General features: G+C 37.0%; 1 protein-coding gene across 2 annotated transcripts in view; it reads right to left on the reverse strand.

The window, feature by feature from the left end:
• The window catches only part of LOC131073557 (uncharacterized), a 77,898-nt gene that overhangs the window by 46,267 nt on the left and 19,034 nt on the right, over nucleotides 1-12,597 (reverse strand). For both annotated transcript variants that reach the window (XM_058010011.2, XM_058010010.2), the window contains exon 5: nucleotides 6,407-6,483. In XM_058010011.2, coding sequence (XP_057865994.2) covers nucleotides 6,407-6,483 — 77 coding nt within the window. The remainder of the gene's footprint in view (nucleotides 1-6,406; nucleotides 6,484-12,597) is intronic.

Here is a 12,597-nt window from a genome sequence, read left to right on the forward strand (position 1 = left end):
TCGCTTCCTCACTCAAGTCTCCTTGTTTAATATTACATCATCCATGAGAAACTCACCTCCACTTGAAGACAAGTCAGCCCTTCTACCTTGGCATCTTACATTTCATCTTATCTCTTCCATTTCAGTCACAAACAACCCACCCTTTACCCTTGGCGGAGATTGGAGTTATGCTTGCATCCTTGGGTGGAATTTGCATTAATGCGTGCATAAATTTGTCAAAATGCAAGGCGGAATTTCATGTAATGCATGCATTCATGAGTGGAATTTAGACTTATGCATGCATTCTTGATTGGAATTTCATATAGTGCATGCATAAAATGCCCTAATGCATGGCAGAATTTCACTTGATGCCTATAATTTCAAGTGGGATTGCAAGGTTGTGAAACACTTTTAGGCGGAAATGCAAGGTTGTGCACCATTTTTTCCAAGTGGAAATTGGAGGTAGTTGTTGTCATTTTATGACACCCTTGGTCCATCAGTGAGAACCGATCAGAGATATGTTCCATGGACCAGCGCTGCCCCAGTTGTTCAAGGAGAAAAGTAGTGGATTTATGAAGTGTGAAGTGTTGTCTTGTTTGGAGGAAGTTTCTTCCCTTTGCTGCCTTTTCCCTTCCTTTGCCTTCTCTCCAGTTTCCCGAAACTCCAGAACCCTGAGGTTCTAAAGTTCCTTTCCTTAGCCTTCCCTTTCTTTTCTCCGGAACCCTGAGGTTTCGAAGTTCCTCCCTTTCCTTAGCCCCTTTTTCCCTCTTTCCTAGAACCCCGAGGTTCCGAAGTCCCTTCCTTGCTGTCCTTCTCTGTTGCATTTTCAGGGTATGGCTAGGTTGCTTGCATGTACAGAAGTCAAGTGCATGCACTCCCTAACTGACATTTCCCTGCACACACAAGGGTCATGATCACTCTTGTAACCAATTTTCTATATAAAGGTTGTTAAACCTCATTGTAAAGGGTTATCTCCCTGCTGGCTTGAGCTATTCTATGCTCTCCCACTTCTCTTGTATTTATCTTACATTTATGCAACTATAAGTTTGGCCATTGGCCTTATAATGAATTGAAATCACCATTCTTGCCTTCCTTCAAACTTATGTATGTTGTGTATGTTTTCTTACTTTCATCATAGATGTATGTTTTGTGGCTCTTCTCTCATTTATGTTGTGTTAACTTATTTCTGAATGTGACTTGTGGCAAACTTTCTCCCCTCTTGGCATTCAGTGAATTCTAACCTCCATACATGCATTGGGGTCACTCATACAACTAAAGTTTGTGCATCTCCTGGGTATTTCAACTGATTCTTTGTGTCATTCCAGGTAGGGAGAGGAACAATCTCTTCTTGCTGCATCACCTCCTTTTATTTCAAGCAATTCTCTCTTCCCTTTACCTCTGCAAGTTGTTAGGACAGGCTTAGGAGCAGAGTTTCGTGACTCGCGGCATGTCACGCGAGTCAGCGGGCCAGGTGACCCCTATCGGGTCACAGTAACCCTGGCTTGGGCTCGGACGAGTTAGGGGGCGTGACTCGCCTAACTCGCCGAGCCACTCCCTGACTCGCCGAGTCCGAGGGTCGTGACCCGACCGGCGTCACTTAAAAAAGTGCAGTCAAAAAAAAAAAAAAAACATAACATTTTTTAATGATTTTTTTTGCCATTTCCCTTTCTTATAACCCTAAAAGGGATTGGCATTCACTTTTATGAGTGGAAGAGAGGAAAAAAGAGAGGAAGAGAGAAAAATAGGAAGCCATAGTTTTGCAACCAGCTGAGAGGAAGAGGTGAAAAGCTTGCACAAATCACATTGGGGCAGCACTACAGTTGCATTGAGAGCATCAAGGAGTCCAAAGAAGCTCATTTCAAACACTTCTCAACAAATTTGAAAGAGGTAAGTGTTAATTTGTATTGATTATGTTGGTTTTTTTTCTATATTTATGGATTTTTCGTTTTGTTGTTATTTTTTTTTATGTTCAACTTTCCAAATCTATATTGCATACTTCAATCACAATGAGATAAATAGAACAATAGCATAGCAAACCCTAGATTTTTTTTTTGAAAAAATTGTATACATGTATTTACAATTTTTTCTAAAAAAAAATTAGGGTTTGCTGATTTTTCTCAATTCTTAATTTCTTTATTTGAAATTTGAAAATTTTCAAGAAAAAACGCAATGCACAAATTAGTCTTTGCTGATTTTTTTTAATTAGTTTAAATTTAAAACTTTGTAAAACACAATGCTCAAATGGTGATTTGTAAAATTGTCTTATTGCAGCAGCCCTCATGTTTTGAAAACAATTTTTTTTCCTAATGGCTCATCCTAATCCTCCACAACCTAAGCCTAGGAAACATGGCCAAAAAGATGAGGAATGGAAATACACTGAAGAATTCCCTGGTAGACAAAGAAATCAAACCAAGTGTATTTTTTGTAAGGAAATTAACCATGGGGGTATAAATAGATTGAAATATCATATTGCTGGCATACGTGGTCATGATACTGAGCCTTGTACCGAGGCACCTCCCGAAGCAGTTCGTTTTTGTTACATCCAATTAGAAAATTTTGAAATACATAAGCGAACAAAAAAAAGATAGAGAGGAGTTATGTCATATTGGTTCCCCTCCACCCACATCCACATCCGCATCCACAGCTGCATCCATAGGTTGTGTTGGAGAGGGTTCTTCTATGCCTCCCTTTCGTCCTAGTGCTTTTGCTAGTGCTAGTACTTCTATTTTTGCTCCTACTAGTCACACTTTTGGTCCTAGAGTGCGAAAATCCAAGATAGACAATTTTTTTGTACCACGCACAGCGCTCGCTTGAGAGCATGTCTTGGAACAAGGAGGTCCATGGTGCAGGAAGAAAAGCAATTTGCAAATTTTGGTACTTCTGCAACATTCCATTTATTGCAGCCAAGTACTTTTTTATTTGATTGTTTTAAATTAAAATTTAAAATTTTATGGTTTGAAGTTGAAAATTGAAATTGAAATTGAACTTTTCTTATTTAATCTATTTCAATTTGTCACAGGTCTCCTTATTGGCAAGGTATGATTGATGCAGTAACCATTTGTGGGGCAGGGTTTAAAGCCTCTAGTGATACTGAGTTGAGTGGCCCTCTCTTGTTGGAAATGGTGGAAGATATGAAAGTTGACCTAGAGGAGCACCGCCAATCTTAGAGCCACAAGGGTTGCACCATCATGACAAATGGTTGGACTGATAGGAGGAATAGAACACTCCTAAATTTTCTTGTTTCCAGCGGAGGAATAGAAGGAATAGAACACTTCTCTAAATGCATTGTGATTGAAATTGAATAATTTACATTCTAATTTATTGATAATTAATTTGTTTTATTTTCAGGATCCACCATGTTTTTTAAGTCCATCGATGCTTCCTCACATGTCAAAAATGCGGCATACTTATGTGAGGCTATTGAGGAAGTTATACATGAGGTGGGGGAACAAAATGTGGTGCAAGTGGTGACAGATAATGTAGCAAGTTATGTTGCTGCAGGTAAACTTTAAAAGTTTTCTTTTAAGTTTTAAGTTTTAACTTTTAAATATTAATGGTAAAATTTCTTGATACTTAACACATCTAATTCTTTAACTAATTTAAAATTGTTGCAGGAAAACTTTTGATGGAGAGGCACCCAAAAATCTTTTGGTCTCCATGTGCGGCCCATTGCCTTGACCTCATGCTGGAGGATATAGGTAAGCTTGGATGGGTGAAAGAATGCGTTGAAAGGGCCAAGAATATATGCAAATTTATTTACAATCATGCATTGGTCCTTAGCATTATGAGGCAATACACGGGGGAAAGGGAGTTGGCTTGTCCTGGTATAACGAGATTTGCCTCGAATTTCCTCACATTGAAATCCTTGATAAAATCAAAGCCATCTTTGAGGCGCATGTTTGTTGGTAAGGAGTGGACTTCCTCATCCTATGCTACGACCACTGCAGGGATGGATGTAGTAGATTGCATTTTTGATGAGCCAGGTTTTTGGACCCCTTGTGTAGAGATCATGCAGGTAATTTTATAAATTTATATGCATATTTTTGTTTTGTTTGCATTGTGCAACTTTGCAATTTTTCTTATTTTCATGCACACTTGTGACTTAACTATTTTTGTTTAATATTATTGGCAGGTCACTGAGCACCTAGTAGTTCTCCTACGAGTTGTTGATAGGGAGAAGCTCACAATGGGCTACATATACGAGGGCATGGATAGGGCCAGGGAGGCCATTAGATCTATATATGCTGGAGTTGAGGATAAGTATAGGCCCATTTGGGACATAATTGATAGAAGATGGCATAACCAGCTTCATAGGCCCATCCATGCAGCAGCTTATTACCTCAATCCATCATTTCGTTTCCGTGTTGATTTCAAAGCGGATGAGGAGGTTCTTAGCGGGCTATATTCAGTAGTACAACAGATGGGCACTGATACCACAGCTACACTGCTCGAGATGGATGCATTTAATAATGCAATAGGGGCGATCTTTGCCAACCAATTGTGCAAAGAGGGTCGGACAAAATTGCAGCCAGGTAGAAAATTCTAAAGTTTATGACTTATGCATTTTAATTTTTCATTTTATAATCTACCTTTAAAGTTGGAAAAGAGACTAATGTTTTTTTCTTTTCCTCATCTCAACCTTGGAATTTTTCTCTATAATCCTCATCTCAACCTTGGAATTTTTCTCTATTATCCTTGTCTCAACCTTGGAATTTTTCTTTGACAACTTTCCTTGACCACTACTAAACTCAATGCTTTGTCAAGCAAATTTTCCTCATGATTTTGCCCCCTATTCCTCATTTTAAAGATTGCTCATTTATGGATTTTGGACCTGGATTTCATAACTTGACCTACCCATTCCTAACTTGAACATACCCTTTCCTAACTTGATCATACCTTTTCCAAGGACAAACCCTTGCACTCTTTCTTACTTCAAGGATTGATCAATGTTTTCTTCTGGATTGACAAGACATTACTACCTTCTCCCAACAGCTGGGAAACCAAAACAACTGCCAAGCTAGGCAACACAACTAAGCTAACAACCAAAAAAAAGGGTCCCCCATTTGAAATGGGGCGTGTGTATTTACAACACAATACTACATTCAGTCAAGTCGCCCAGGCAAGCTTCCAAATGCCATTACTTTGTCATACAGACTTCATTCTTGCTCCCATTTAAAGTGCTAGAAAGCTACTAAAGAATTCAATCAATCAAATCATAGAGCTTGAACGAGCTTTTGATCAGGTGTTCAAAATTCCTCAAGTATTAAATAATTCCTACAAACTAAGTCAGATAGGGGATTATAAGTGTCTCCATAGCCATAAAAAACTGTTTCTAAATGTGATGAATTATATTGCATACAATGGACCCAGTTTCTGTGAAGAAGCACATAATATTTTATAGATATCAAATAAAGCAAAACTCAAAACTTTTTATAACAATTTTGCATATATGCTCAATACTTAGGGTGAGAGTTTTCTCTAAGATGGGCAAACCCATGAGGATCATAACTGGTTTTCCTCTGAACTATCAAAAAGGTACAATCTTCTGCAAAAGCTGGTCTCAGTATTTGTTTTGTTTCCAACTTGAAAGACAATTAAAACCAACTTGATTCATTTGCAGTGGTTGATAAGGAAATTGCTTTGTGCTGAGATAACTTGCTTTCAATTTCAGAACATTTTAGTTTCTATTTTTTAATGCATGAGATTTAGAGGTGTTCTGAAAATTCCTTCTTCATGTATCCCAAAACAATGTGTTTCTACACAAAACACATGCAGTATCCCCCATATAAAGATGTTGATATGGTAATTGCTGATGCCATGTTGAGCACATAAAAGAACACTATTTATGCCTATTTGAATGTTTATGTTGTGAAATTATAGCAAATACAAATAAATCGGCAAGCCCAACTCTTTAATCATATAAGCATTTGTCTAGAGGTATTTCCAACAAATTAAAGACTAAAAACTTTCCCTCACAAATTAGGATACTTACTGATCAAAAAATAATTGTTTAATTCAAAATATACTTCCATGATCACCCTTTGATTATTTTCTAGTCAAAAAAGCAATTGAAATTTGGAGAGAATCATCTAACTGATATGTTGCTACTGTTCTACGTGACAGTCATTGTCGACAAGTAAAAAGGCCTGTCTAGTTCAAAGTTGGAATAAGCAATTTATAGAATAAATAAAGATCATTTCAAAAACTCAAACGAGAGTGTCTAGTGTTTGCATAGATGGTTCTCCCAGCACATATGTTATCCCTGTTGACAAAAACTACATATGTAAGCATCTTTGTAGCTGTTAACAAAAAACTTTGACCCCAAACATGCAAGCTGTTCACGGGAGCCCATATTTTGAGTCCTCCCAAATCTAAATAATAACAGAAATATGACATTCAATACCAAACAAAATTAAATTAATTTTACCATGGGCAGTTCATCAATATCCGGATCATTTTCATGCTCCACCACCCAATTTATGGCAGCCTCAATACTAGTGTTGCCTACAAAATAATAAAATGAAAAAATAAAATGACTCAGATAATTTCAGAGGTTGACTTCCTCTTTATTTAGAAAGTAGATTAGCAAAAGCCAAAAAATATCAATTAAACATGGTATAAAATTACAATTTTTGAAATGACTGATCCAAAATAAAGCATAAAAGAAAAACTTATCAAGCATGATATGGCTAATATAAGAAGCCAAAAATGCAAAAAAACTTTTTGATTCTCAGCATATTTTGATTCAAACTTCAATGATGCAATAAATCACTATAAAAGCAAATAATAAGGTAACAAATGAAGATATATCTTCTATAAATCATGTGTTTGGAAGCTGGGCATGGACATACACACAACTATAAATCTTAGCAAACAAATTTACCAAATGTCAAATGAATAGAATAGAATAAGCAAATTTTAGCATCCACAAGGCCAAAGATAGCCATGGGCCTATGAGGCAGCAGGCCCTGCCATTTTAGCTTTCTGGCTTGCTGACTGACTGCTGAAAAGCTTTACAATGAGCTCCCCTGTTTTCGTGACCTTCTCCTCTTCGAACAAATCCTACAATGAAGCAGCTGCTAGTGTATCTGCATATTTGGAATTCCACAGTAAGCTCCACACTCTAGAATAAGGTGCTTCTCTGATTCAACTGTCCCAGCAGTGCAAAAGATACAGACTCTGTACTCCCATTCTTATTTAGGTCTTCCATCTACTTGTTTCACATCAAAGATGATGTGAACTAGTCTTCAATTGTGTTAGAATAATGTACAATTACTAGTTATGAGATGATACTAATTCCATTTCAAGGAGTACCTTGATGGAAATCAATAAATCAATATTATGTATCATAGTTTCAAAAACAAGTTAAAATGATGGGACCAGTATGTTAAAGCATCCTTCGATTGAGAGGTTAAAGTTCTACCTCTTGCCTTTGGGCCTTACAAATGACATACAATATACTATTAAATTTGTCTGTGTTGTCCATTAAATTATGAATTTTCTTCACATCTTTATATCACAGATCCTTGTGAAATCTTATGACCAGGGACCTCATTCAAGTCAATAAACTTTGTACAACAGAAACCCTAATCATTTTTGTGTTTTAGGAAAGTAAACTTGACCATGAGAACTCAAGAAACAAAAAACAACGTGTATAAGCCAGCCAAACCCTCTCTAGAAATACTTGGGAATCAATCTCATTATCTCAATGCATTCTTAAGTCTCATTGTTCTACAATGGAGACACATATTGGCAATGGAACCCTAAACTATCTCTCTGCTGAAACGTAATAGTGAAAAAAATTATTTTATTTTACAGATAAAATATAGAGGTAGAATTTGCTATCATTTACCATATGTCAAGTCTTGGACTGTAGTATTCCCACTTTTATCAACTCCAGATTGAGAAAAGTGGCCTTGCAATTGTGATTTCAATGGAAAAATCAAGGATGCAGGAAGGTAAAAGGCATCAGATTACTAATGCCCTTCCTAACAGCATGCATCCAATGGTGCTGAGAGCAGATTGTAATCTTTCAGACCAGAAGATCAATTACACACAGGAAGCTTTGAAGAAATGGCAGTGTTGGACCTGCAACTTGAAAAACTGGGACATATCATTGCCATGCTTTCATCAAGAGAATAATTTTGTAGAGTTTTAGCAGTACAGTTATCTTTGGATTAGCTTGTAAAGCCTTGGAGGGTATAACAGGGAAGTGCCTAAGGCCCTTCCTACCAGCATGCTCTGACACAAAGGAGATTGGTGGTTTCAAATATGGGCCTGTGGTAATTAGAGCAAATTGTAAACAGAAGATTGCTTCAGACCAAAAGATCAAACACATGCACTTGGAAGCTTTGGATAAACATCCAGTGTTGGAGCTGCAACTTGAAAAACTGGAAGAAAATAATGTTATGCATTCCAAATAAATTTGCAGAGCTTTAGCAATGCAGTTATCTTTGTAAACCCTTGGAGGCAATAAGTTTGCAGAGCTTTAGCAATGCAGTAATGGGGAAGGTACAAGTTTGACTCCAGCAGGGTGTAAGGTATGTAAGCTCAACATTTGTAGGCCCCACAAATGTGTATCTAGTACACCAAGGTGGTGTCTCACTTGACAGTGACTATATTATTTTTCACTTATTCTCTTATAGGTTGGCTGCGATAAGATGACATATGCAAAACAAGTACAAGATGAGATCATTTCTAAGGGATCATATTAATGTTGTATTTGCCAATGAGGATCGGGACTGAATCTTCCAAGGAGAACCAACATTTGTCCAAAACACCAGATTGTTAATGAAAAGGGTCCAACTTCAAACCTAAAAAGGAAATTCCATATAAGGCTCTTGTATCAATAAAACTATATGCTCTTCCACACGCATTTGGAATAAATCATATCTTAGAGAAGGTGGGGAACTTCGTCAGTCAATTTGTGTATATTTCAAAAGCAACCGTGGGTCAAGAGGCTGGTAACCATACAAGAATCAATGTCAACTTAGAGCTCAATTAATGCCTTCCAAAAATTGTAACAATGCATTCTGAAGGAAACAGAGTGGATCCAGCCAATTAATTATGAGTGCATACCCTTTCAGTGCAGATAATATCATGAATATGACCACATGGTGCACAACTGTCCAAATGCGAAAAAGAAACAACCTCAGATGGAACAACCAGCAAAAGATAAAGATGGATTTCATAGACCAATAAGAGACATGTAATGTGAAACAAAGGAGAGAAAATGGAAGAGAATGGTAAAACAAATCTAAGAAGTCAGAAGAAAGAAAGGAAAAAGACACAAGGAAGATGTCTTCAAGGTTAAGATAAAAGGAAGATGTCTTCAAAAGAGGAAAGCTTCATCAGCAAACACAAGAGAATCAAGGGAGACAGGATTTTAAGATATTCAAAAGGTTTCATAAAGGAGAAGTCATACAATCACTTCAAGGCAGATCAAAAGTTCATTTGAAGGCGGTATCAAGATCCAAAACTAAGAGGAAGTCAATATCTACACCTTGCACCTCCATGATCGAGATATTCAAGAAGATAGTTTCAGAAGAGTTAATCAAAGTTAGAAGATCATCATCATCACTGCTGAAGCTGGATAATGTTGAGTATCAAGAAATATTATTCAATATTCTTTCATGATGATCTATCAAGTAAAAGTGCAAGTTGAAGTGGTGTCCTAGTCATCATCCTAGTCACCACTCACCAATCAGAGGAGTTCCACATTAGCACGTCCGAATTCAATGAACCAAGCTCATCATATGGGGGCACAAACTCCAATGTACCTACCCCCACTATCCATTGGTGAAATATTCTAAAGATGACATGTGTCAGAATGTTGTAATTATTTCATTGGCCAGAATAAAGTTTGTTGTAACAAACCCTAATTAGGGTTTTATTGTAAAATCTCAGCCATTGATCTTGGCCACTCATTGTAATGAGCTCTCTATATAAAGCTCAAGCTCTTCATTTGAAAAGGTTAATAATAGAAGAATAGAATAGTGAATAGAATAGTGTTTAGTCCAAGGATAGATAGATTAAGAAAATAGAATAGAAGTTAGATTAGGAGAAGGAGAAATTGTTGTTAAGACTTGTAAATGAGATACTCTTTTCATTATAGTTATGGTGAAATGTATTACTTCAACAAGTCCCATGGTTTCTACTTCTCATTTGCTTTCATGTTGATTAGATTGAATGGAGGAGTTTGTTGAATGCATTTGTGTGGAATCAGTTTAGTCCATACCACTAGCCTCTTGCTGATTGTAAGAGTGCCTTGTGTGGTCAACTAGAATGATATGAGCTTAACTTCAAGTTGTTATACATCCATTGTTTATGCATTAACTTGAATGGTAATCAATGTTTGATGATAATGATTTGAACATCTTTGAATTATCCCTTAGAAGATTGCACTAAGCTTGTGTCAAATTGTTCAGTTTGATGACGAGACCTCGCCCAGTAGGATTCCATCGAATCATTCACTCTTCTCTTGCATTCTTAGGATTAGAATAGACTCCCTAAACCCCATGCCTTTTGCTCTTTCTTCATTCTCCAAGCAAGTAGTTAGGATCTAAGTTCCAACGATTCAAGCATTCAGCAATTCAACATAAGTACCCTTGTGATTCCAGCATAATCACATCAAACCAACGAGCTTATCCACACGTCGTGACCCGACATTGAAGAACCTTGGAGTTGTCTCAAGTGAACCTTAAGCTAATCTTCAGCATTTGAGTAACTTTGTTCAAGAGAGGATAAGATACTTTTGGGTATTTTATTTTGTGTTAGACTGTGCATAAAAAACACATCAACAAAACCTAAAACAATAGATCACCTCTTTCTTCATTGTGTTTTCTCTGTCAAACATTGGTATTGGATGTGGAATCGGCTTAACTAGAACAATGCCTACCGTAGGTCTTTATTGCAGTTATTTGAGAGATGACCACTCCTATTTCAAAATTCTACCTCTTTGGCAATATTTGGAATACATTTCCTTCATTGTTTATTTGGCACATCTAGCAGGGAAAATATTCAAGGGTATTCTTGAGACTCTATAATTCACAAGCTAGAGTTAACAGTCTCTGAAATTGTGATGAACGATGTTATTCATTCCTCTCAAAAAAACAAGTGATTTTCTTCTTGGGATTCAAAAGTTATCAAATCATGGTTGCTCTTCAAGATCCCCCAATCCCTTGGTTCCATGAAATACACACAAAGATTGTTGCTAAGTGGTTTACCCTTCCTAAGCCACTGATAAAATTAAATTTTAATGGAGTCTACAAGAGTAATCCAGCAGCTTCTAGTACTGGGAGTGCTCTCTGAGACTAAGAGGGTGTAGTGGTTGTTGCAGGTTAGAAAAAAACTACAAGAATGTACTGACAATGCAGCTGAGATTCAGGCCTTTACCTTGGGTCTCATTCTTGCCCTACAAAGAGATATCCAAAAGATCATAATTGGGGGGATTCTGTGATAATAATCAATATTTTGAAAAAGAAATGTTATAATTCTTTGAAATTATCTATCTTGATAGAAAGAGTTTAGGGTTTGCTTGACAAGTTTGATTATTATGAGTGCATCCATTGTTTAAGGAAGCTAATGGGCTTGCAAACAAGCTTGCAAATTGGGTGATAGACAGTGACATGTCTCTCTTAAAAATGCCTCTATATCTGAATGGAAGGATGTTCATCTCTTGGAGTTAGCAATTAAGAAATCTTCTAGGAAATTTGTTTTGAACATCTGCATTCAGGGGATTTGAAGTCATTTTTGGGATGAAAAATTTTGCAATGTGATGTGTCAAGAATATTTTGATTAGTTAAAATTGCACGTGAGGGAAGTGTGTGTTGATGTTATAGCTAGGTCGGATCCCTTCTAGGGCCGACCTAGCACGTTTATGTGACTAATTGGCATGTGGCCTTAGTCACGCCCTATATGGAATATGTAACTTGTAACGTGTGGGATTGAAAGCATTATATCATTATTTGTTATTTCTATAAGGCTGACCTATTGTGAATAGGTGCCTTGCTGTCATGTTGTAATAAGTGTCTACCTCCTATATAAAGGAGATGAATTGTCATTCAAGGATATACAATTCAGTGAATTCCTTCTACACTCAGCAAATACCTTCTTCATTCAGCGATCTTCTTCAGCAGTGTTTAGCGAACTATCACCTAAGGTCAGCAATTACACCTAAGGGCAGTGAATCATCTTACAGAGACAGCGAACTGTTTTTGGAGACAGTGAACTTCACTTTAAGGACAGCTAACTCCATTCAAGAGACAGCGAACTTCCTTGAGGCAGCGAACATCTTCTCTTGATCTGCAAATAAGTGATCAGCATTTTGCAGATAAGTTCTTTCATTGTTGTGCATACCCTAGTTTGGAGACATAATACTGCTACTGTGCATAACCTGCTGATTCTAAATGCTTCAAGTGTTGAAGCCAATTTGTAAAAGTACTTACTGATTATTGCATAATAAGATCTAAGATTATAGCTGGGTTTTTCACCTCCAAGAGGGAGGTTTTCCCAAGGTATCACTGTGTTATGTGTTGCATTTGTGCTTTCTGTTTTACTTTCAGTCTGATTGCTAAAATTAACATGGTATCAGAGCTTGGTTCGAATTACATGTAATCA

Source organism: Cryptomeria japonica, chromosome 10 (genome assembly GCF_030272615.1).
Source record: "Cryptomeria japonica chromosome 10, Sugi_1.0, whole genome shotgun sequence".
In the NCBI taxonomy this organism is placed as follows: Eukaryota; Viridiplantae; Streptophyta; class Pinopsida; order Cupressales; family Cupressaceae; genus Cryptomeria; species Cryptomeria japonica.